Source organism: Heliconius melpomene, chromosome 10 (genome assembly GCF_056956725.1).
Source record: "Heliconius melpomene rosina isolate 202511_hmr_F chromosome 10, ASM5695672v1, whole genome shotgun sequence".
Taxonomy (NCBI): domain Eukaryota; kingdom Metazoa; phylum Arthropoda; class Insecta; order Lepidoptera; family Nymphalidae; genus Heliconius; species Heliconius melpomene.
Genome location: NC_140398.1, coordinates 5,054,313 through 5,081,997, shown reverse-complemented (window position 1 = coordinate 5,081,997; position 27,685 = coordinate 5,054,313). Strand labels below are relative to the sequence as shown.

At 33.0% G+C, this 27,685-nt stretch overlaps 4 protein-coding genes across 4 annotated transcripts; all 4 read left to right on the top strand.

The window, feature by feature from the left end:
* The first annotated feature begins 1,232 nt into the window (after nt 1-1,232).
* Nucleotides 1,233-2,596, top strand: LOC146535266 (serine protease inhibitor 77Ba-like). The gene has a single exon (XM_085191646.1). It carries the CDS (start codon nt 1,366-1,368, stop codon nt 2,557-2,559), a length of 1,194 nt encoding a protein of 397 aa, XP_085047772.1. The 5' UTR covers nt 1,233-1,365; the 3' UTR covers nt 2,560-2,596.
* A 15,611-nt stretch (nt 2,597-18,207) lies between these two features.
* LOC146535265 (serine protease inhibitor 77Ba-like) lies at nt 18,208-19,753 on the top strand. Its single transcript, XM_085191465.1, has one exon. The coding sequence runs from the start codon at nt 18,256-18,258 to the stop codon at nt 19,438-19,440; it is 1,185 nt and encodes a 394-aa protein (XP_085047591.1). The 5' UTR covers nt 18,208-18,255; the 3' UTR covers nt 19,441-19,753.
* A 3,726-nt stretch (nt 19,754-23,479) lies between these two features.
* On the top strand, nt 23,480-24,859 carry LOC146535264 (serine protease inhibitor 77Ba-like). Its single transcript, XM_085190586.1, has one exon. The coding sequence runs from the start codon at nt 23,532-23,534 to the stop codon at nt 24,714-24,716; it is 1,185 nt and encodes a 394-aa protein (XP_085046712.1). The 5' UTR covers nt 23,480-23,531; the 3' UTR covers nt 24,717-24,859.
* Nucleotides 24,860-25,732: 873 nt separating this feature from the next.
* On the top strand, nt 25,733-27,138 carry LOC146535263 (serine protease inhibitor 77Ba-like). The gene has a single exon (XM_085190587.1). The coding sequence runs from the start codon at nt 25,842-25,844 to the stop codon at nt 27,003-27,005; it is 1,164 nt and encodes a 387-aa protein (XP_085046713.1). The 5' UTR covers nt 25,733-25,841; the 3' UTR covers nt 27,006-27,138.
* The last annotated feature ends 547 nt before the right edge of the window (nt 27,139-27,685 follow it).

Sequence of the window (27,685 nt, the reverse complement as noted above, 5' to 3'; positions counted from 1 at the left end):
TAACTCAACGCCACACTTTGCCTTACTAGCGTGAAAAAATAGAAATAACAATTTCGTCAAAGTATTAATCATAAATAACATTTTACCACTATATTAAATCATAATTTTTCTCGTAATAAGTACATTTATTTATTATTCAAATTGATTTCTACATTTTATAATATGGAAAATTGAATTTAATATGAGCATTTCAATTTTATTTGTAATCGACTTCAATAAGAAGAAGGCTATCAATTCCAGTGTATAGGTTTTTAAAATAAAATCTAAATCTCAAAAGCTAAGTTAGTCATTAAATTTAGTTTTTTTGACTTTGTCGCTAACATTGACACCGACTCCAAATATAAAGGAATTTAATAGTTAATAGATATCAATACTTTCATTAGTTGTTCTTTAATTATTATCTTTACTTTGAAATGCTTAAATTATTATTTCCTACCTGTTAATTTACGTTTAAATTTGCGCATATATGTAGTTTTGAAGTCGGCTTTTTGGTGGTAAGACTCTCCGTTCTCCACGTACTGCGCAATTATCGAGAACTTGCATGTAGAGTAGCGTAACTTAACGCCACGTTTTGTCTTCTTGTCAGAACGTACGTACGAATCGAACCCACAACCGTCTCGTAAGTATTTTCCAAAATTACAAATGCTATGGAATTTTTTTATGGAAAAATTTCTGGAGATTAAATGTATTGTAGAAACAATAACCATTAATATTATTAAGCTAAGAAGCTACATTTTCTTATTTTAAACGCTTCGTTACCTTTTACAATACTAAATCAGTTTTATATTTGTTTGCATCGTTGATTAATGTCCATGACGAATCAACCTAAGACTTAATTTAGACGTGCTAACGTTAATCAGAGCTTTGAACACTTTGAACTTATCTTTAATTTCAATTAGTCTCTAGGATTAAATCTTTTGAAAATGATTCATTTAATCTTTTTTTTTTTAATGTTAGTTAAAGATTAATTTAAGTTTCTGAGTATTGTCAAACAAACATTAATCATATTTTTTTTTAAGTGAGAAAAATCTTATTTTGGGATGATTGAGATAATTTGGAGAAATGTAAATACAAAATTCCACTAAAAAAGCTGAATATAAAAAAATATATAAATAAAAAAATATATCATAAGATCGATATGAACAATAATCGAATAAATCGATTTCATATATCACGAATACATTAAAATCCCATATATACGAGTATCGGACGTACAACACGCATATTCGCCACGCGAACGATAAACGTTACTTAACAACACTTAATGGTATTCAATGCAAACGTGAGAAATCCCATTGAAATTAATAGTATCGCCTTCTAGTACACCAGTGTTGCGGCAAACTTTGAACCAACCAGTCGTATATAATGTGGAAGATTATAGCATTCGTCGGGCTAGTCGCTGCCGCTCCGAACAGCTTAGTTAACATAAACTTTAATGCAATCAACGAGTTTTCCTTAAAGTTACTCCAAAATGCGTATACGTTTCAAGAAAATTTCGGTGATAAGAACTTGGCTCTATCGCCGTTATCAGTCTGGAATATATTCTCGTTGTTAGCTGAAGGCTCAGCAGGCGACACTTTTACGGAATTAGTGAGGGAGCTTCGACTGGCGGAGAATTTGAAGGAAACACAATTATTACATTCGGCTATCACTTCCTTGTTGAGGATAAAGGTCGATGATGTCACAATCAACAGCAAATCAGCCATGTTTTCCGACAATACGCTGAAAATTTATCAGGAATTCTGCGAATCTGCTCTATATTACGACACTGACGTGTACTCTGTTGACACAAACAATACGACAAAACTTGCCAGTGATATTAATTATTATGTATGTGTAGCGACTGAGGGGAAAATCCGTTCAGCAGTTCGACCGGAGCTACTTGATAATTTAAGACTAATTTTGGTCGATGCACTTTATTTCAAGGCGAGCTGGACCAATCCTTTCGACCCAACTCAAACTAAGGAAGAAGCTTTCTACAATTCACAGGGCAAAACGATAGGAACTGTTAATATGATGTACCACAAAGCACCGCATAATTTTGGAGATTCCAATTTAATTGGAGCACAAATTTTAGAAATGACTTACGGAAAAAGTGAACAATACTCCATGTTAATTCTTTTACCATTCGATGGTATGCCATTGCAAACATTATTAAGCAATTTGGCCACTCAACCATTGGACTGGATGTCAGATTTTAAGATATCTGGCGACTTACCCGATATAGATTGTTATATACCTCGTTTTAAGATTTCATCTCAGGTTGATTTAATCCGACCACTGCAGTACGGTGGGATACAGCAGATATTTGACAAAGACAAGGCTCAGCTACCCGGCGTCTCTGACAGTCCGTTGTATGTATCAAAAACAGTGCAAAATGTGGAATTAGAAGTGACAGAAGAAGGTACAGTGGCTGCCGCGTCAACGATCGTAGGATTGGAAGATAGGATCTTAGGACAGCGTTTTGAAGCAAATAAAGAATTCGTGTTTCTTATTCAGGAAAGAACAACTGGACTGATAATATTATCTGGTGTGTATGCGGAACCATCTGTTGTTTAAATGTGTTCAATGAAATATATTATATTGTTAATTTGTTTATTACTTTTTAATTTCGTTTAAACTCTAGCAAAAATTGCTTAGCTTTTGTAGAAAATCACCATAGAATTTACAAATTCATTCTTTATATAGATAAGGTAAAATTAATGTTTAACAATATTTTAGAAAGTCACAAAGAATTTTAATGTGCCATAGCAGACCGGTGCTATAGGTTAAGTAAAACAATATTTCAACCGATGACTTCTCATGTAACGTTTTTAGATAATTATTAATAATAAATAATCAACAAACGTTATAAGGTCGTTACGGTTGAGTGCTGCCTACTTACAAGTCATAGTTATGGGTTCTAACTATGCTAAATACTTAAAAATGCATTAAAAATGCTATTTTTGGTAAAATTTGGACAGAAAGTAGAAAAGGAAATTAAAATATTAAGTTATATACGAAGGTATAGAGCATGAAACCTAATAAATAAATAATTAATTTTTACATTAACTTCTTAGATTTCATGTTAATTTTATCGTCATTCCAAATTTAATTGTCAATAAAACGCTACTTCCAGTAAGTAGCCTTAAAATAGTAATAAAAAATGTTATCAAATAACAATTGAATGTATTTTAAAAATACTTTGCAGAATTCAAAGTAATAATATGAGAATCTGACGCAAACAATAACATAGCTATTATCTATATATATAAAAGGACTTGTCCTCACTGACTGAGGTAAGACGCATGCACAGCCGTAACCGCTGATGGTAGAAACATGGAATTTGGACAGATGTTTACTTTCGTAATCTGGACATCCACTAAGAAGGGATTTTGAAAAATTTTAACCCTAAAGGGGTCAATTAGGGGTAGAGAGTTTGTATGGAAAAAAAATTAAATCTGCACCGATTTTTATAAAATTTGAAATTTAGATTTTTAAAAGTATTTAATTGAATACGTGTTTCATAGTTTTCTAGAATTCTCCCGCTAAGGGTGCAAATAAGGGGTTGAAAGTTTGTTTCGATTCTTTTAAATCGGGACCGATTTTTATAAAATTTGAAATTTAGACTCTTAAAAATATTTCATTGAACACATGTTTCGTGGTTTATTAGAATTCGCCCCTAATTACGCAAGCGAAGCTGCGCGCGTCCGCTAGTTACATATAAACCCGCAAAAGATAATCACAAAATAATAAAACTAATATTCTAAAAAAATATAAATGTATTTGGCTTACTTACTGAGATATTAGTTTTCCAGTATGTTCTTTAATCAATTACATGCTGTATCCCGCATATATCAGGATATGCAGAGGGAACCTCGTCAAGACACCCAATTCTCCATTTTCCGCCTTATTTTCGAGACATTGCGTGTTAAGTTTTGTAACGAAGGAAAGGGAGAAGGAGAGAATTGAAAATAATTAATTTCCCTGAGTGGTAACTGAACCCATAATCATCGCGTTTACGACCTAAATACTAAGTTAGTCTTAGTTCATTAATTTTAGGCTTCATCTCTATTAGCGAGGCCGACGTGCCGCAGGGACCCTGAAACACAAAGTAGTCGTTCAGTCCTACAAGATTTTTTATTAATATTTAATTTTTTTCGCTCTGATTTGGCACCAGAGGTAAAGCAGAAGCGCGGCGTTAAGTTCCGTTACTCAACACGTCATGCCCTCTGTATACCCTGCTATGTGCGGGATACAGCGAGAAGCCGAAAAAAAAATCTTTATTAAAGTCTGAGTAGTAACACGTGAGAAAAATAAAAAGAAAATTGGCTTTCGCAGTTTTCGATTTCCTTATAATATGGAATAATAATATAATAAATAATATCGATTTCTGATATAGGTACTTATTAAAACATTCAACTGTTGTAAAAGTTTACAGATAAAATAACCTTTATAACGGGATTTTAAAGAGATATTATTGAAAGGGATTTTCCGTCGGGATTTTTAAACAATTGGGCTATACGTGGGAAAGTGTGAAGCAAAGCAATTACTCCTTATTTTAAACGCCATTATGACGCAGTGGTATGAGATCTGACTGTAATACGCTATGGATTCGATTCCCACTCGGGGGAATTAATTATTTTCCTTTCCTCGCTCTGGCAACAAAGCGCTGAGTTAACACCGTCACCCCATCCACGATGTTTAAAAAATTGGGAGATGCGTAGGGAACGTCGCTATATACGCTCCTTTCTTAAAATTTGAATGGTGGGTAATAGTTCTCAATACTACAATTGGAATGTATGTCGAGAATTATAAATAGATAATAACAAGCTTGACAATACACCATCATGCAATAGCATTAGTGGACATGCGACACAATTAAGTGTTCGACAAAAAATATCTATTCATTAAATACTAATAATAATTGGGTAGCAAAAAAATATATACATAGTAGATTCTATATATCAATGCCATTTAGATATTCTTACTTTAAGCATCTTTATCTATCTTTTTATTCAGGAATAAATAAAGAAATGAATCGAATTGACGTTTACTTTATCCTGGATAATGTAAACTTGCACCAGCTTTGCTAATAAGGGCCGGGGAAAAATGATCGCAGGTACAGTGGAGTACATCTAAACGATATATGTTATAGCTTTCTCCGATAGATAGATTATCTATCGTGAAGATTTTTTTTTATCAATTCAAACCAGTGGATCCTGCGAGAGAGTTCCTAAGAATGGAAGAAAGATGAATGCTGTGGTGATGCGATCTCTTTGTAGGATATGCGGAGTCAGCTTAGCTGATCCAATCCGCAATAAAGAGCATGGCACAAAATGGCACGTACTAGCGAGGAAGTCACGGTGAGAATGAAGAAGAACGTGCTCAGCTGGTTTAAATAGCAAAAAAAATATTACAGAAAAAAGATCGATAGGAGGAGACCTCGGTTGATCTTCGAACTGAGTATCAAAGATACTGGATGACGATTATGACAGTGGACAAGGCGAAGGAGGTATGTAGAGACCGTATCCCTTGGCGCTCCGTTCTCCCTGGCTACTCCGCTAGGGATACAGCGTGAAACAAATCATATAATCACGTTTGTTTTATATAGGCGCGACTCCCTTACGGTTCATCGAGTTATTTTATTTTCTGTTCCAAAACAAAGTAGTCGTTGAGTTCTACAATTCAACATTTCAAATACAGACGGAAAGTATAGAACGGTGAGTCTTGACACTAGGCTCTCCGCGCCTATCTTGCTACTTGTCTGGTAATTCAAGGTTAAGCTCCATCATAGAAAGAACGAAAAGACTAATCATTATGTTCTCTGCGTCTAAGCAACAATAATTTTAGAACTTAGTTTGTATTTAAAGGAAAAATCTTATAAATACCACAAACCAAAGTCTATTGTCCTCCACATGCTCTCATATATACTTGTACATAACGTATATTATATTACTTCCTTTAAGCCGGTAAACAGATTTTTTATATGAAATTCATTGTCATCTGTAGATGTTATAACGGGAAATATTTAAGTATAATTATATAAATTGTATTTTTTTTTAAATATTAATGGTGTAATTACAATATTGTAAATGTTTAAAATTAATATTTAAAATTAAAATATCTTTATGTAAGTCAACATTTATTGAAGTGTACAATTTTTTTTTTTCATATATGTATGTAGATAGTTAATAAAACACTAAAATAATTCAAATAAATAAATAAAAAATTGTGTACCTAGTTCAAGAGGGTGACTTTAGTTGTAGTATTATAAAAGTTAAATAAAAATATAAACGATACATGTAGGGTACGAAGTTAATTACGTTTTTTGCCTTTTTCGATTATAAATATATCTTGAAAGCTATGAGATCATTCTAATGCTGAGGTCACACTTGCGTTCTGAATATGTTTTTTTTTTCAATATTATTTGGAAATGAGAATGTAAGTACTGATTTTTTGTTTTGTACTCTATATATTTTTATTATATACATTTTTATATTTAAAAACGACTGTTATGTTGTAGACAGTCTAATAACGTCTCACTAGACGCCATTAGTTAGCTCAGTCCAAGGGAGCAATTATAGATAATGACTTTATAAATATAAATAAACATTATTTTCAATACAATTATCTCCATAATGATGTAACTGAATTGTACCTTGATGAACAAAATAGTTTTAAGTTCAAATCCCGTTTTGTTCGCAATGTTCTATTTTTCCCAAGGACAATTTTTTTGGATTAACAGAACAAACTAATTAATTAATTTTATCATAAGAAGAATGGAATCAAATCATAAAATTGAAATTAAAAAAAAATATATTTAGAATGTATTTGTATACACATTAACAGTTCACACATTAACAGAACAAAAAATATATCATCATTTTAAATACTAAACTATAGCAATATTTAGACACCCGATGTACACTCGGGTTAAGTATACGGTCGTGACCGTAACATTGAGTTTACAAGAATATACAAAAGATTTTTTTATAATATCTTCAAAGATTCTCACGTTGTTTTCGTGCTTCCTCAAAATAATGTAATTTTACACACCCATTCCATATCAAGGTTAGATACAGGTAGATTATGATATAGTACCTACATAATTATATTGATAGATGCATTTTATTTATCTATATAATTAATTAGCGAAGTCTACAATTACAATATAAGTAAATATTATTATATTTTTATGGCGAACATCGTCACCGCATCTAGCTGGAGGACGTCCTACATTACGTGGTCTCCACTCTAGAACGGGTTCACCAAACGGTCATCGGGGTGACAATATTCGCAAAGTAGGGGGCAACGGCTGGATGCGGCTGAAGATCGAGCTCAGTGGCGTGCCATTGGAGATGCCTATATCCAGCAGTGGATGAGGACAGGCTGATCATGATGATGATGATGAGGATATTTTTTTTTGCACAGCAGGGTGAACCTAGTATTAAAGCACTCCGTTCCATATTTTACGCCGAATTCTGGAGGCATTGAGTGTTGAATGGCGGAGCTCAACGCCGCGCTTTGCTTCGACACCTCTACAAAAATATTTAATATTTCATTGTCTCGAGTGGGAATTGAACCGCGTCTCGTCGTCGCGTTTATAGTCGCACGCCTGGCCTGTGCCCCTGCACGATGACGGCTACAATTGCATTGTCATTTAAATAAAAGTTCTATACGATTGTACCTATGTATTATTTATGAAGGTTACAAAACTACTTAGATACCTAAATAACTTAAAGTTTTTACACGTTATATATAGCATTAAAATATTTATTATAATTGTATATAGAAAATTCGAAGAATATTCCCTTTAAATAATAAGGTATTTTATTATATATAAATTCCTTTTGCCATACTTTCCAAATTCAAGAAATGCGAAAAGATAATAAAAGAAAACAAAGAAAATATAAGATATGCATAACGGTGAACTTTATCGTATTTGAACTGACAACCTGTGAAGATAGGTATGTGAAATGGCAATAACCCTTAGCGCGCACTGGTGACTTTTGTCACGGTGACAATAAACTTTTTGTCACTGACATGTCACCATACTTTTCGCCACTGCGCGCACTTGCGATGACAGTGACGAAATTTTTTACATTTGATAAAATGGATCTCGAAGAGATGGTTGTCTGTGCACTTATATTAAGAAATAGAAAAAAAGGCAAATGTAGAAAATATTGGCTTTTAACTTTTCATTTGTCATAGAGCAATGGCCTCAACTCAATTTCGTCAATCAGTATTGTCATTGTCTATTTCATCTTCATGAAAACACACATTTTGCCTTGGTGATGAACTTGACGCAATTATTGACATAAAAATTCTGGGCTGCAATGCAACACGCTGCTGTTTCATGTTTATGCGGAAGACGACTAGTATGGAAACCGCAAGGGGGAGGTGACATTTAGTTGCTAATGCGCGCACGGGCATACAAATCTATGGACCCGGTGACAGTTGCGTCACCGGCGTGTTGCCGGCCTCCGCGGACAAAAAGTCACCCAATTGTCACGTATCCAAATGCGCGCACCTTCATTAAGTGTAATGTACCCGGTGACAGTCACGCAACAGTCACGGTGACAAAAATCACTAGTGCGCGCTATACCTAATGCTACATAACAGGGGCAAATAATGTAAATAATAACCTGTATAAAATACGCCATCTTTTGGAAAACTAGGAAAATAAGACATTCCTTACACTATTTATTCTTACAAGCTAATTCGGTAAATTCACGCTAGATGACAGTAGCGATTATAACAGAAAAAAATATAAGAAATTAGCTTGTCGCTGGCATCTTTGCCGTGGGCATAGGAATACGGTGGCCGGATGGTCCATTTTCACCCCAAAACCACCTCAGATATTTTATTAACTAAAAATTAGGCCTAAAAAAATTTAAAAAAAACTCCTTTACGTGATCAAATCCGTTCAAAGCTAAAATCCAACCGTTATATTAATTTAATATTAATACATCAATCATATAATAATAAAATGAAAAACATTAAAGCAGAAAAAAAAATAAAACCAGGTAGTAAGAATGAACCTGGGAACCTAGTTTAAGATATTAAGAAACTTCCGTTCCCCACATCTTATCGATTTCTTGAGGCATTGCGTGTTGTGTGATGTAACACAACTCCTCACTTTGCCTCCTTACCAGAGCCAAGAAACAAAAATATTTAATATCTTATTCTCCCGAGCGGAAATTGAACACACAACCGTCGCGTTTACAGCCACACGCTCGTGCCGCTGCGCCACCACGACCGCCGTTATTTTCTCCAAGTATCCCGCGCAATAATTATTAGCGTAAATAATTATTATTAATTAATCATCTATTAAGACGATAGAATTATATTTATAATATATGAATATATAATGAAATCATATTTATTAGGTAATTGCTATGTATAATGCACATATTATTTAAATAAACAACAAACTATTTATTGTTTTTAGTATTATAATGACATTATCATTAAATTTAAATTTTTGTATCAAACCACAAATGTTATATTTAAAGGAAAATAACAAGAATAATTATAATATAGTTCTCGTTGTTGTTGTTTATAAGTTTGCTTGAGAATAATTTGTACATCTTAACCTTAACCTCGATTAGATTCTTTATCCCATTTACAATATTATAGGCAGATAAACTGTAATGTTGAGTGGTCGAACTCAACGCATTTTTAACCGACTTCTGAAAAAAAGGAGGTTATCAATTCCACTGTTTTTTTATGTTTGTTACCTCAGAATTTTTGACTTTGTGAACCGATTTTGATGTTTTTTTTTTATTTTGTGATGAAAAATTAAAATTACTATTAAATGATAGCTGCGGCTTTGCCCACGGATAGTCCCTAGGTAAAGTATTGAATATGAAAAATTGCAAATTTCTTTTATTGCTGTTTTGAATAAGAGTAGATTTTTATTACATACATGTTTAAAACGCATAAACTGTGTTATTTTTTTATTTTGAAAAAGCCTCATTAAAATTAGCCTTCCTAGTATATAATTCAAAAGAGAGACTACGAATAGGGACTATTGATAACATGATACACTCTAACATTGAAACTATTAACCTCATGTGATATAGCGTATAGCCGTCCTGCAAAAAAATGTGCAATATTCAAAACATTTTTTTTTTATTTTAGGTTTATTTATTTCTTTTCTATTCTCAAACTAGTAGGTACTTTCCTAGAATAGAGCGTTCAAACAAACAAACTCTTCAGCTTTATAATATTAGTAAGTATTAAATAAGTATCAATAAAAAATATAATTTCATTTAATCGCAATCGTGATCTTGCCTAATTATAGGACTATTTTCAATTGGTTATTTTAACCCGAAACGATAAAGTGGAGTATTAACAATATTAATATGAATATTTAAACTTAATTATTATATTTATAAAAAATTATGATCACAGAATGAAAAAGTCATAGCAAAGTTGGAAAAATTTTTTATGGAGGATGAACGCTCTGGGTTCGATTCCCTATTAGAGAATTTAAATTGTTTTTGGGATGCTTAGTTCAAAAATGAAGAATTAGATTAAGCACAGAATTGATTTAACTAATTTTTACCTTAAAGTTAATAATAATAATGATAAGAAATACTTAATTTATACCTATTTTAAAAGTTCCAGTATCCTTCATGATGACCTAATAATTAAAAAGAATGTCAATATCATTCCAAACAATAAAATAAGTTACAAACTTATAATTATAGCCGCAAATTTAAGTTTGTCAAATTTAATAAATCACATTCCCGTTGACCTATAATCACGGAATTGATACGGAACCCTCCGTGGACGAAGTCAACACGCACTTAACGGTTTTTTAAGTATTTCTCAGTTCTTACAACCACTACGTCAACAAAATACTAGTAATACGTCACATAATTCACTATTTTCCTTCTATTTTACACTATTTTATAAATAGAAGAACCCAACGTCATACACTATCTTATCAGACTTGGGAAACGCCTTTATTATCAACATAAATATCCCCCTCGCAGGGTTTTTATTTTGTAAAATGCGCCATTAGGATTATTAACATTTTTTTTATAAATATTAGGTAATTTAAAAAAAAAATGGTAATTTAAAAAAAAAAACAACCGATTTCAAATACCTTCAAAAAAATGTGTCCACATCTCTAAAACTGCTGAACGATTTTGATGAAACTTCAACTGTTCTCTAAATTGGAATATTTAAATCAAAAAGGTTCATCTCAATATGACAGTTTCCGAGAAATTTATGGACCAAACGTACACTTACGTAATTAAGAGCACATGCTAATAAATAAAACTAAAACTAATAATAAATAGATTATCAAATCAAATATGGATAATATTTTCCACACATTCGTACATGTCAATATGCACAAAAAAGGGAGATTACCCCCTTTTTTGAAGTCAGTTATTTAAAAAACAGGCAACGTGTGACAATAATGAAACAATGTAAACAATTATTATTTTATGTAAGGTGTGTTATTATTTAATTTGACACCCCCGTGGCGCAGAGTCGGGTTAAAAAAGCGACAGTTGTGTGTTCTATTCCTAATAAGTGGAATGAATTATTTTCATCTCCTCGCTCTGATTTATGATTCTCTCTGAATGAATCTGATTTAAGCGCGCGATGTTGAGTTCTGCCACTCAACACGAAATGTCACGAAAATTTGGCAATGCATGGGAAACGAAGTTTCTAAACTTTTAAAACTAGGTTCCCTCGGCTTACCCTTTTATATTTGGGATTATAAATGTACCTAAATAGATACACCCACGTTTGGGTTTTTGATTGTTTTACCGTTATGTTTGGATTGTTTTACCGTATTTTATTTTACTCGTATGTGTATTCCGCAGTCGGAGGGTGATGAAAGAATATAAAGTAATACATCACTGCGTTCTTTTCTTTCCTCTTATTTTGAAATGTCACCTTCGTGGCGTGACTTAACTCGGTAGAATAAAATATTTAACATTTTTATTATCTTAGCTCCAGTGTTAACAATACAATACGCGGTGACGAGTTCCGCCAGTCAACACGTAATCCCTCAAGAATTCTGTGGAAAGCGGGGAAACTCTGCCTACCCTGCTATATGCGGGATACAACGTGAAGCAAAAAAATACAGCAAATGTCTCAAATGGAAGAACCCAATTACCTTTTATCTAATCAGTCCGGGGAAACACTTACATACACATATTATGTGATAAATATTCCCCCCCAAAAGAACTTTGAACCTACAAAAACGCCTCGATTGACGTTGGCGTCGGATGGTGAATACTGTCTTGTTAGAAACTAAAATTAGTTTTTGTAGCTTTCACGCGTTTCACGCTGTGTCCCGCACATTGCAAGATAAGCGTTGCCTACCTGGAAATCTAGTGTTAAGACTCCATTTTCCTTTTTCCATCGAACTCTTAAGGAATTGCATGTTGAGTGGCGGGACTTAACGCCGTGATTTGCCTCGTTACCAGATCGGCAAAACTTATTCGCGTTTGACGTTGCACTTGCATATTTTTCTTTAATATTTCCATATTTTAAAAATTATATAATATATATTTTTTTTTAGTTTTAGCTTTCAGTTTTGTTTGAATTCGAGATATGACGTGATAAATGAGTGACGGAACACAACGCCAATAAATCATTTTCATATATTATGCCTACGTGATGCTGTACAGGTAATTTTAACAATACCACGAAATAATGCTTTCGGAAATTGTAATTTAAGCAAAATTCCAATTTTAGGTTTAACCAGATATTTGTTTATCACTATATTTTCCTCATTAAAGACGAATGTCAACAGACATATATGTATAAATATTTTTTTATCAATTCATGTATTTTTTAGCTTCACGCTTTTTACAGACAAGTATTTGTGTACAGAGATAATAGTGTCAAAACACTCCGTTCTCTACTTAGTTAAAAATTGAGGCCGTTGTGGTGCAGGGCACAAGAGTGTAACTATACCGCGACGGTTGTGGGTTCGATCACCACTCGTGGGAATGAATTATTATTGATTAATAGTTTTATTTCTTCACTCTGTCACCAAGGCAAAAAGTCCAGCGTTGAATTCCGCCACTCAACACGCAAAACTTCGAAAAAATCGGTGGAAAATGGGGAACGAAGTGTCTGAACACTGGGTTCCCTCTGTATACTTCTGTCTCTGTATATGCTCTATACGGGATACAGCGAGAAGCTAATATTTTAAAATTTTAGCGTAGCGAAATTTGAACACGCGCCTCTTGTATAACATCCAAGCACTCTAACCACTAATTCAAACGTTTTCATCAAGTCATGTAGAAATTCTTATACGATTGTTACAATTAACTTAATTATGTTGTTAGCCTCTCTGTAGGGAGATTTTTACGAATTTTCGTTACCTAAAAAATTTTTTCCTCCTTAGTGGAATTAATTCAAGGTATTGTGTATTTAGCGGAACTTAACGCCACACTTAGTCTTTCCAAATGGGGCAAATAAAAATTCTTCTTCGCGACGGCCTCCTAAACATGCGAATGCAAAACAGGACTTTCTCCTTTTCTCTTTAGGTCCATTAAAGCCCAGTTCCTTTAGTTTTAATGAATAAAAAAAGAAAGTGACATGTTAAGGAAAGTTCATATTATCTGACAACTGGATACTTTCTAGTGGGAAAACCATATCGCATTAGTGAGGTCAGGTTAATGTACCCCACGAGTCGCGCTCCAAATCGATTAAGTGCGTAACTAAATCGATATTTCGTATGTCTTAAAGCCTTTTATATTTATTGTTTAATTTAGTAATAAATATTTAGTTTATATATCAATAAATATAATGTTATTACTTCTTAATGGGGTATTTATAACAGTATATAATGATTGTAAGAGCAAATTTATTAGGCGTTTTGATATATAAAATATGGTACACGTTTCAATTATTTTGTTAAGTGGTAAGGAAATGCATGGTATTAGTTTTGAATAATATATAAAAGGAAAGAATAGTGCAAAACACTCTTTACCTACCCCGCAAAATAAAAAATAATAGTTTTTAACTTTGCATCGTTTTGTTATCATTTTACTTTATGGTGGTAAAATTTCATTTTTCAGTCAGTCGGATCAGAAAAATCTATAAAAAAATCATATTGAATATAATAATTTCCCTTTACAGAACTTGAACACGTGTTCATCGTGAATTGTAACACTTGAAAATTAGGCCACTACGTACATTTTTATCTTAAAAATACAATACGAATTAATTGCCAAAATTTTATTAGCTTACTAATAAAAATAAAATTATAAAATCTCGATACAATCTTGGGTTATTTATTATTTATTAAAATTTATTATCGTTGTACACAGTACAATTAAATTTCATCATAAACATAATTACTATTGCAATAAACTAATAATGATGCATCATTGTCAGCCATGTTCTGATAAAGGCTGAATAAAATATTACTCATAATAATAATATTAAAACTTAACAAAATTTAAATTTAATTAAATTAGGTAGCTATGATTCATAGACAGAAATAAATAAGTAATTTGTCATATATAAACATAATATAAATAGTATATTGTATATTACATACTTTTAATTACATTTTAAAGGTGACTAGGCCTTAGTTAGGGGTAGGAGCACAAGTGTGTTACTGTAACGTGGTGGTTGTGGGTACGATTCCCACTCGGGGGAATGAATTATTATATAGTATAATAGTCTGGCTGTAAGCCCGACAGTTGTGGGTTCAATCCCCACTTGGTGCAATATTTGACATTTTTTCCCTTTCTCCCCACTCTAAAACAGCTCATTAAGTTCCGCAATAGATAAACCGATGAACGGAGTGTTTTACGCTGCATTTGGTCTGCCTACTATTAAAAATATAACCTCAATCTAAAATATTTCTTTATGTAGATGGACGTTTTTATAAATATTTAAAAGTTTAAAACAATGTAACATTTTGTATGATTTCAAATTGCAAAACAATGGAGACAAAAAATACATAACGCTTAAAAATAAAATTAAAATGTCGCGGCGATAAATAAAATGGAACCACATCAAACTCAAGTTAATCTTTTAACATTTCACGATTTTTCTAATCCTTTGCTCAGAGATCTGGTTTAGTTTTAGGGTTTCTTTAATATCTCAAAAGGAAAAAATGGAACCTGATAAGATCACTTTGGTTTCTGTCAAGCTTCTTCGTTAAATCAACGCAATCAAAAGATATCTAGATTTTTTTTTTAAAACTTGAAAGAAAACAACGAAGTCAATATAATGCATATTCACTATAACTTACACGAGTCTATGAAGTTGTGGAAGGGGTAGTAGGAATTTCCAAAAGTATATAAAAAAAATCGCTTCATGCCTTTTTCCGCATAGCATAGTAGCCAGAGGGAACCTGGTATTTTATACACTCTCTTCCTCATTTTCTTTCGAACTTTTGAGATATTGCGTGTTGAGTGGCGGAAGTCGACACCGTGCATTGTCCACTAGAAAACTGAAAAATGAATATAAATTAAACATCTGTATTATGTATAATAATCCTCTCTAGTGAAGAATTGGGGCCGAAATAACAATAGTCCATGACGGCTCTATCAATCCCATGAAAAAAATTTATGAGGTTTCCCTCTTCGGGTGGCCATTATGCTCGTATTTTTTGCAGAGGCAACCTGTAAAAATTTTTTTTTTGCATTTTACAATATCCGAAATATTCTGCAAAATACCAGCACCAGCTCTTACTGTAAGAGTTGATGAAATAAATTTTAGCAATTCCACAATCTTTATGTAAAGCACGCACTTAGAGAAGATTTCTCGAAACTTTTAAATCTATGTAATTCTTATAAGTAATTCTTAATTCAAACTTTTCCGTTACTGAATGACTTATAGACACTGAACGCATAGACGAAACTATTGATCTTAGGCCTGTATTTATAAATCATCTAACATGAGAGTAATTTATTAACGGAATCCACATCTCAAGATCGATCCCAGTCTTGAGAGCGGTTTATAACTACGGACCCTAGAAACTTAAAATTTCGCAAGTAAGCATGTTAGAGAGAATACGAGAACAATAAGAGAGAATTCCTCAAAATTGGAAAAAATGGGATTTTACCTTCTACAATCTACGCACGGACTTATATACGGGGTATAGTTCAATATTAATAATAACGCGCGAGATAATTGTTTTGATTGCAAGTGCACGACCTATCTTCGTTATGTGGTAAGAAATAGCTATATTAAAAAAAACCCACTTTATAAGAAATATAAACTAAAACTGCATAGTTAGCACGTATCTCACTGTACGATGATTGCGGATTCAAATGCCATTCGGGGGAATATTTTATTTAAAATGAAACTGGTTTTTCGCCATTACACTATAGGTACCTACTATAACGTCATATTAGAAATCAAAGATTCAAAAACCATATTGTAATATTTAATGATAATTAAATATATTGGAAATATAATTAGGTATTTACAGTTCCTTGGACTGGTTTAGCAAAACTTGTGACATAAAAAAATCGCAGTAGAAAAACGGAGAATATGTATTAGTTAGTCACTCAGCCTACCTCTACCCAATTATTAATTCATCTATTAGAGAAAGAATCAATGATTTTATTACACATATTTATCGTATCGTACGTTTATAATAATAAACCTATTTCAATGGTGTTAATATTCAATATTTTTTAGTTTTTTATTAAAATCTGATCTTGTGTAAATTTAAAATTACCGTCATTACGCTTTTTTTTTCTTATTTCCATATCCATATTTATTTAGTCTATTATCAAAGGTTATCTATAAGATAACTGCAAGAAGCAATGAGACCACCTTTATATACATTTTATTTACGTTTATGATAATCTGTTGACCGTATTAAATGTATTTTCAGCCGACTTCCAAAAAGGAGGAGGTGAAGATTCGACAACTATTTTATGTATGTCGATTATCGATTTATCTATCGATTTTTTGCGAACCGAATTTTGTAAAGTATTTTTATTAGGAAGAGCGTTCTTCCCCTTGTTGAAACTCTCGAAAACAGCTTTTAGACGTGCCTCAGGAGTGCGATATGTCTCAATACAGCTCTGTCGCCCTGTTTTAAAAACAACACCACTACGTTTCCGATCCACGGCTCCATAACAGCTCCGGTTCCTCAGATAAGAGATAGCCTACAGATTTTTTTTTAAATTATAGAACTCTCATCGAAGCTTATTCATGAAGTAAAAAATGTTTCTTTTATAATATATATTTAATTAATTAAATGTATTAATAAACGTAAAGAAACGTTGCGTAACATCATACATTATAACAATTAAAAACGTAAATTACATACTAATTGTTCATCCGGTAGTAATTTTAATTAAATTATCAGCTGAATGTAGTTAACGTCAAAGTTGTAAATCATTTGTTCGGTATTTGATAAAAACAGATCCTAAGATATCAATTATATATTATGCCGAGAAAAAAGAAAACCCAATTTCATATGAGAAAATGTCTTTAATACTCTCTTTTTCAATTTCCATTTTCCTTAGAAACATAGTATAGCGGAACTCAAGGCTTCGCTTAATTTCACAGGCAGAAAAATAAATATATACTTCCCTTTACTTCCGATTGGGAATTTAACCCATAAGTATCATGCTACCAGATACCTCAACTCTCTCAACTGTGCCGTCATGCTGTCAATTATGAACAATACCAGGTACAGTAATGACATTGGTATCACCAAAAATGGTGGGTGAATCATGTTTCAAATAAAAACACACGGGGGAGTGTCTATGTTAATGTTATTATTTTTTCCGAATTGATCGAACAAAAAACAACCATAATTTATACAATGATAAGGTGGAGAACGAAATTATATTATAAATTATTACTCATAGTATGTACTCTCTGCCTACCTACATAAATGTGAAATTACTTGAACTTACGACCACCTGAAGAAATCCACTGAGCTACAGGCTGCGCAGGCGCAACGTCAGTTGTAAGCTCCCATGTAATATCCCACGTCCAAGCTTTACCCTACGTAATACGTAAATCCTATATTTAATAAACAATATTCGTTTTATGTATATATAAAAAACCAATTCGTTACGTATACTGACTATAGTTGGGATACGAAGTATTTTCAATCCTAATTATAATGGATATAAAGTAGTAATTCGGATTTTCTTACAGCTTCGCTTATAACTTTTCAATAGTAAGCAACGTGTAAAAGAGACAGACTTGTCGATGTGTGTGTCAAAACTTGTTTTAGTATTCATAGCATTACTCACATATTTAAACTTAGTATTTCGTACTGAAGCACACAAGGCGCACGGCAACATGAAGATCGCTATATTGTTATTGTTTTTCGTGACGTGTTACGCGGAGATCGATTTTAGCGGGAGAGCGAGGAATTTTAGCATAGAACTGCTATATCATACACAATTGGAGACAGATGGCCACGTTGTTATATCACCTTTTGGCATATGGACTCTGATGACTGGCGTCACGCTGGGAGCTAGCGGTAACAGCCGGAAACAACTGTCACGGGCATTACTTCTACCAAGTAGTGACGACTCAATCATCAATGGATACACAAATTTGACGAAGACCGTCCTGGATCCTCGGACCGAGGGGGTTAAGTTGAAAAGTAAAAATTTCGTATTCCTCGATAAAGGTTTCAATATATTTCCCGAATTCAAAAGATTGTTGACAACTGAATTTGATTCAAAGGTGATGTCCTTAGATTTCAAAGATCCAACGGCAGCTAACGTAGCAAATGCTTTAATAGAGAATTCTGGCGCCACCGTCTCCAATGTACTACGGTCAGACGACTTCGCCGTTTCAAGAATGATTCTGACAAACGTTATATCATTCAAGGGTCTCTGGGCGTTACCCTTCAACGCAAGTGACACACGAGTTGAGCCATTTTACAATGAAAATAAAATGGAAATAGGGTCAGTGAAAATGATGTACCAAAGGGCTCCATTCCCGTTTTCAAATATGCAAAGCCTTCAAGCTCACGCGCTCGAGCTGCCCTACGGTAACGACAACAAGTATTCTATGTTAATAATATTACCATTTCCGAGAGTGAAGGTCAACGACGTCTACATGCGATTATCAAAAGTATCGCTGTTAGATATATTCAAACGACTCGAAAAGGACATAGAAGAATTCGGCTTGGAAGATGTGGATGTGAACTTGCCGCGATTTAAAATAAGCACCAACGTAGTTCTAAACTCGCCTTTAATCAAAATGGGTGTCCACGATATATTTAGTTCGCGAGACGCAAAATTCGAGAAAATAACCAGAGAAGAGATATTCATATCGGCTATAGTTCACAAAGCTGACATAGAAGTGACAGAGGCTGGTACGGTGGCGTCGGCGGAAACGTCCGCATATTTTGCAGATCGTATAACCACACCTAAATTCAATGCGAACCGACCATTCTTGTACTTTGTATTGGAAAAATCCACAACGACTGTGATATTTAGTGGAATATATTCGAAACCGAGTGTTTTTTAATCAAAGAAACGAGTATTAATTGGTAACTGTTTTGCACTTTAAAGATGTGACCTCGATGACTAAGTCAATTGTATGAAATACTCAACTGTAGTATTTTTTATCATTTTCCATATCATTTTTATATATCATTAATTCATATATCATTAATTTCTTTGGAATTATGTGAAAGTGTCAAAGAAGTGCAGTGATAGATATTTTTTAAGTCACACAATATTGTAATGTGATATATTCCTATTATGTACGCCCTGACTTTCATTTTGTAACATCAGTATTTTAGTTTTATTTGTAGATTTAAAGAGAATTTTAATTTAAATTGAAACGTTTTTTTATTGAAATTTGACACACTTGTTACACCATTTTGATATACATAACACTATTTATATTTTTTATTTTATGGAAAATCAATTCCTATTGCACAGTTTATTTAAATTGTTTAATCATTTATTTGGGACGTAGTGGCGCAGTGTGTCTGACTGCAAACGCGAAATTTGTAGTTTCAATTCCCACCTGAGGAGTGAATTATTTACATTTAAACGCTCTAACACGTGATATCTCGTAAATTCGGCAGGGCCAGGGGAACAGAGTGTTTTATATACAATGTATATACAGAAAATATCCCTTTGTAACCCGTTACCCAGTTAACCCAGAGTTACGAAAACATGTTTAAAAATAAATCAAGTACTATATACATTAGTACTACTTATCCTTTTAATATTTTTAAAATATAGAAATCATATTGTATTAAATACAAAAATACTTTTACAGAATTAAATAATTTATTAGCATTACCTATAAAATAAATATATCCTAAGAAATATATTTAATTTATTTCAAATGTTGCTTAGTATATTAAATCTGTACTTGTATTATTTACGAAGGTTGCAGTTGGAGGGTTAAATAAAATACGAAATCTGATAAAAAATACATAAACACCTATTAAATTTTATTTGCGTGGCATTCGACCCCACATCCATCGCATTGATAATGTTTTAATAAAAAAAATTTGCTTCACTCTGTATCCCACACACAGCAGGGTAGGCAGAGGAAACCTAGTGTTCAGACACTCCGTTCGCACTTTCCGCCGAATTCTGGAGGCACTGCGTGTTGACCTCGATACCAGAGCGAAAAAATGAAAATAAAAATCAAATAAATATTGAAATCGAACCAAAACCAGTCGCGTTTATAGTCACACTTTGTGCCCATACGCCACAAGCCTCAATGAACCTTACCTATAACTAATTGAGATCGTTGAGGTGATAAGTGCCCAGCCCATTGTTAGTGTGGTAAACCCCAATAAAGCATAATGCGCGTTGCAAATACAATACCACGCTTTGTTATGCCTAGATGACGTCATAGTGGCACGTTTAGGTGTACCTATGACTCTTATGACTGGCACCTGCGACGTTTGTGAGTTCGATTCCAGTAGGAGGGAGGAATGTATGTATGTATATAAACTTTTTTTTGTAACATATCATATAGAAATTTGGAAAATGAACTAACTAATACATACTTTGAGTTTGATTGACGCCGTCTTCGCGCAGGGATACAAGCGTGTAAACGCGACGGTTGCTCGTTCTATTCCCATTTGGGGGAATTATATATATACTTTATTTTATATATTGAGGCCAGTTGTGGCCTATGGACATAAAGCACAACAGGTTGTTGGTTCGATTCCCAATCTAGAAATTGTTTAATATTTTCATTTCCTCGCTCTGGTACGAGGGAAAGCGCGGCTTAGAGTTGCGCTACTTAACACGTACCAGAAGGATTTTCATTTAAACAACATTCCTCCAAATGGTATGTATAACTTTTTTATTTATAAATCGATTGAAATAAAATCTCCACTAAATGTTAGGTTTTGGCAGGGGTTCCTACCTAAATACAATAGTGAAAACTGCAACAAAATAGGTTAAGCCGTTTCTGAGATTAGCGTGAACAAACGCACGCTTCTGCCCCTGCGCCACAACTGGTCATAATTATTCATACCTTAAATTTACACATACTTAAGATTACCAAAATTGAAAAAAGAAGTTAAGAATCGAACTATTTTAACCAAGTTTATTAAGTATCAATGATGCTATTTTTATCCATTTTCAAATGGATGACGTAAAATTATAATATATTTCATAGTTTTTAAATAATTGTAAATACCTGTTATTAACCTTCCTTAATTTAATGCTGTTTCCTGTACAATTGCTGATGGGGTTTTCTTCTGACCACAAACAGCCCATATATACAGCAAAAACATTTAAATATTACATGGTATACCACCATATGGTATACCATGCAATTGTGAAAAATGCCATGTAAAGGTCGACATTCAGGTAAAAAGAAACAACCTGGTAAAGTCCTTAATTTAGACACAATGCGTAAACAGGAAATGCCCCAAAAACACGAAATGCCCCCAAAAAACAGGAAATACCTCCAAAAACGGGTAATGTCCCTAATTTAAATATGAATTTCAAATATACAACGATCATACATTACTTAATAAATCTAAAGTCTGCTACCAAATAAAAAATATTTACGACGAAAAGAAATATTACTTGGTTTAGCATCACTATTAACCAAACCAAGGACCTTGAAAAAGAAAGGAATTTGGGTGATTAATGTGCCTTGTGGATCTGTTGTGTGCTCTGGTCAATCAGGGCTTACAGTACCTAATATAGAAAAAAATATTATTAATACACGTAAACCTGACTTTAATAATACTTAAAAGAAAAAGAACAAGTCTATAATTATATTAGGATTAACGATTGGGACACATTTAAAATTAACAATGCTCCTGGGAATGGGTCCCCACTATTAATATTATACTTGAGCTATTGAGTTTATTTTTATTTAATGGTAATGATAAACACATTATGCTCCTATCGTGGAGGTAGGTAAAAAAACGAGGCTTCTATTTAGTTATTATAAATTTAATTTTAAAGCTTATCAAATATAGATAGTTTTGATCTTAACTTAGTTGCATCAAGTATTGTATAATAGCATCATCATACTGCAGCGCCGATAACTGTAAATGTGAGTAATGTGACAAATGTATGTGTGTGTGTGTGTGTGTGGGGGGCGCGCGTGTGTGTGCGTGTGTGTATGTGTCTAAATAGACAGAAAAAAAGAAATTTGGGTGATTTATGACTAATACCCCTGTCCATAGGGGGCCAGTCAAAAAAATTGATTCAATTTATTATTATATTCAGACTGGGTCATATCTACCCTGCTATAATTAGAATAGTGTGAGGAAAATAAAATGTTCATACTATACTGTAACTAAGAAATTCAAGAATTATTAAGATTTTGATATTTCAATAACGTATTACCAATTTATTACAAGGCGCAGGACCTGTTGTCAACTGACGTTAGCATAAAAAGAGGAATCATTCTGTTCTTCATTAATTAAAAATACATGATTGCACTGTAAGCGAACCAGGTTGTTTAAGCAGAATTCGCCGGAAAGTGGGTGAAGTGTTTAACGGGCTTGGAGTGTCTTAAACTAGGTTCCCAGATGCCTACCCAGCTATGTGCGGGATACAGCGTGAAGCTAAAATACATAGTAAAAATTATCAATTATTAAAAAATTCATTCATGTTCTCACATTAAGCAGGTTTAGATGAATTTAATTATATTTTAATTACCACTTCTAACTGTACATGCCATTTCAAGCTGTTCTTTATAGAATGAAAAGGATGCATTTATATTGTTTTACCTTATACAGTTCTGCCTATAACTTTAAATGTTACCTATTTATAAACAAACATTTAAAATTATTGTTATTTTTGAGATTTAGAGTTTATTTCATATAACCAAAACACACCCATTAAAAAAATAAGTGGAAAAACGAAAATTTAAAAAAAGAAAAATTCTCCTAAAATATATATCAAGCAAGCAATAAGACTCATTAATATCACATTAACCTCTATTAAAAAAATATTAAATATACCTACAAACTTATCAATGTGTTTTACTACTACACATAATATCATAATTAATAGATGAAACTACCACAAAGTATTTGCAACGTGTATAAATATAAGTACAACTGGTGTCGGTAGTATCCTCCAGAGCACTGTAGCCGGCGCACGTACGTCATTATGAAGCACTTAGTTTTTTGCTTATTTATCACGGCGTGTTACGCGAACGATTTAAACGGAGCAGTGGCGAATTTTAGTTTAGAATTGTTGCATAATAAAAACACAGAAACAGCTAAAAATATAGTGTTCTCGCCGTTCAGTGTGTGGACTTTGTTGACAAGTGTCGCGCTCGGTGCAAGTGGTAATAGTAGAACAGAACTCGAACGGACTTTGCGATTGCCTTTGGATCTAAACGAGTTGAAAACAGATTATAAGAATCTAACAAACACAGTACTGGATTCACAAATTGAAGACGTTACAATTAAAAGCAATAATTACATTTTTGTGGATAATGGCTTCGATATACTCCCTGGTTATCAAAATACTGTTACGTCAGATTTTGGGACGCAAATAGTAAGGCTTGATTTCAAAGACTCAAAGGTAGCGGCGAAGAAAGCGAATGATATTATGAAAGAATCTGGCGGGACGACATCCGATGTGATGGACGCAGACGACTTCTCAACGTCCAGGATGATTTTGACCAATATTATATCCTTCAAAGGATTTTGGACTACGCCTTTCAACGAGACTGATACCGAGGCTGATGCGTTTTACGATGAAAGTGGAAGACATATAGGAACAGTGAAAATGATGTATCGAAGGGCTGAAGTGCCTTACTCTAGCATTGAGGCCGTACAATCTCACGTAGTGGAATTGTCTTACGGCAGTGATGACAAGTTCTCTATGCTCGTTTTATTGCCATATCCAAAAATAAAAGTTATGGATATCTATAAAAGACTTACAGTCGAAGTGCTGCAGTTTATATTTGAAAAACTTGAAAGTGACATGTACGAGTTCGATTTAGGGATAGTTGATTTAAAATTGCCAAGATTCCAAATAAATAGCAATATACTATTGAACAGTGCATTAAACAGAATGGGTGTTTGTGACATTTTCAATCAGAGCGCAGCAAATTTCGACAATATATCTAAAGAGAATATACATATATCAAAAATAATACATAAAGCCAATATAGAAGTAACAGAGGCTGGCACAGATGCGTCCGCTGACACCTCAGCATACATCATCAATCGCATATTCCCATCTAGTTTCATAGCTAATCGCCCATTCATATATCTTATAATGGAAAAAACTACAAAAACAATACTATTTAGTGGAATTTATTCGGAGCCAAGTTTGTTTTAAATGATTGTTTGAGAGGACAATTTGTGTTGTTTTAGTTAAATAGCAAATCTCTAGTGAATGTAAATGTAATAATACTCGAATGCCGACTGTTGACAGTATTTATTTTTGTCTTTAAGTTACCAAATATACAATGTGTGACTTATTATGTGATTATTATGTTCCATATAATTCCATAACCCTTTCCGCAACCTTGAAATTCCTAGCATAATATATAAATGAGGTTAAATGAAATAATAAATTATTTATATTATAAATTTCCAGTTACAATAACATGTTTATTCCTTTGTTACTAATAATTGTGTGTAACTTTAATTTTTTTTATTAATTCTGCATTAAATAACATCAATCCCCATTAAGGCACTTCCGTTCTCCACTTTCCACCGAATTCTACAGGCATTGCGTGTTGCGTGGCGGAATTCAACGCTGCGCTTTGCCCCGAGTGGGAATCAAATCCAAAATCTTCGCAGGGGCAAAAGACGATACATTCTAGAGTATTTCTGTGTCTAACGATAACATAAGTAATTTATAACTTTAATATCTGATACAAATTTCTATATTTTTGTTGTTCTTCCCCTAACATATAAATTCTAAATAGGTAGTAAGTGAAGAATGAAAAATGTTACTACTAGGTTTTGTTGGTGATGTGGGAAATTGAAATGAAGTGAAATTTAAATAAACTATTAACCTATTTTTTTGCGTGACTTATTTTACAGAAGATAAATTATACACGCAAACAAATAAATAATATATTTTACGATAAACGACATATATTTATAAAACTGTAAAAACCCAGTCAGTGTATATCAATAATATATAGGGTTTTGACTCCGAGATAAGAAAGATCATAAAAGGTCAAACTAATTTTACCTAAAAACCGCTGTTATAAGCGATTTATTACGTGCAATACACAATTGACGCCTTTTATTAGGCATATTTTTTTTTGTATTTAAGCTAGAATTTTTTTTCAATTTTTTCTTTATATAATATATAAATAAGTTAGGTTATGATGCAGCATTGAATATACAAGAGAGAGACACCAACAGCGCCAGATGATAAACAGGTTCTCGCATAAACATTAAACAAGACCAGTAAGTATAAGGTCGCACACAAGCGCAAACACGGAAAATGTTTAAAATATTGGTGGCATTGCTACCTATCGTAGCCGGCCAACGCCAAGTGGAATTCAGTACGAGACCAAATAATGTTAGTATACTTCTTTTATATTTCACACACGATGCTACTCAAAAAGCGACTGTACTCGCGCCCTTTGGGGTTTGGAGCTTGCTGGCTGGAGTGTCCTTCGGAGCTTCCAGTGACACCCGCCGTGAGATATTCAGATCCTGCCTTTTACTTACAGACATGAAGAAATTTTACGACCAATACAATATATTGGAAAACACTGTATTCAACAACCATAATGATGAAGTAAATGTTTCCAGTACAAACTTTTATTTCATAGATAGGTTTTTTAATGAAGTAAGTAATAGAGACTACCATGATGACTTAGTTCAAAATAGTCGTGTTATTATTACTTATTTAGACTTTGAAACCCCCAGCCAGGCAGCTGCCAGAGCAAATAAGCGTGTTAGTCTTCAGTCTCCACCCATCTCGAACGTGTATGTTCCTGAAGATTTTACTGGAGCGTCAATGTTAATGGGCAACGTTATATTCTTTAAAGGACTCTGGACTTTACCTTTTAATGTCAGTAATACGAGGATCGAACGCGTGGATGGTTTATTTGTAGAAATGATGATCCAGCGAGCTAAAGTGCCTTACAGCCATTTGGACTCCATGAAAGCTTCTGTAATGGAATTATCTTATGGTAGCGATGGAAAATATTGCATGTTGCTGATATATCCAGATTCAAATATTAATGTTAAAAATGTATACAAGAATTTCGAAAAGATCACATTTCAAGATATATTGAATATACTCCAGGAAGATGTAAGAAAAAACGGACTGAAGGAGATTGATATTAAACTGCCAAGATTAAAAAAAGCGACTTATTATTATTTAAACAAACCGCTTAACGATATGGGTATTTACAATGCTTTTGACCCAACTTATGCTAGATTTCCACATATAGCAAGAGAGCCTATATACATTGAAACAATTGAGCATAATACGGTTCTAACTGTTACTGAATCAGGTATTGTGGCTTTTTCTGCTACTCCTGGACGGGGAACGGCTTTTAACCAATTACGAGATGAAAATGTTCCAACAAACCTGATTTTGTTTGTTCTGGAAAAGACAACAGCTACAGTGATTTTAGGTGGAATATTTCCATAAATTATCTCAGGATCAATCAGCTAGATGACTGTATTTCACATATTTGGAAGAGAAAAGTTTATGATCTATTTTTCTGTCCATATTAATATAATTATAGTTAATTATTCGTGTGGTGTGTGTAAATACTGGTCACCATCTTTATATACAATAATGCTTATTGTATATAGAGGTGGCATCCACAAAAATTGCATTAACTGTATAATAAACCTACCTTAAGATAACTTGTATTTAAGAAACTGTAAATGTGTTAAATAAAGTTATTATTGTTGTTCTAAATGAAGTCAGAAATTTTGAAACTTTACTATAAAGTATGAAAACAAAAGAATAAGTTGTTTTATATTTACGTTTCGCACAATTTGCTGAATAAGTAGAGAGCGATATCTGTCGGACTATACATCCTAATCTTATAACTGATTTTAGAGGGACGTTCATTAACAAATTGGTAAGTTTAACGCTTGAATAAATTTTTATAATTTTATTTTGAAATCAATGTAAGGAGGAGGAAAATATTTTGTTTTTCTCATCGTAACTTTATGGTTAAGCTATATCAAATATGCACTAATCATATTATAGAAATTGGGTAACAAGTGTAATAGTATACTTATTGTGACATAATTAAGGTACAAAATACTTTTAGAGGAAGTAGAGCGATTTTTTATTACTAAAATACAGTGTAGTAA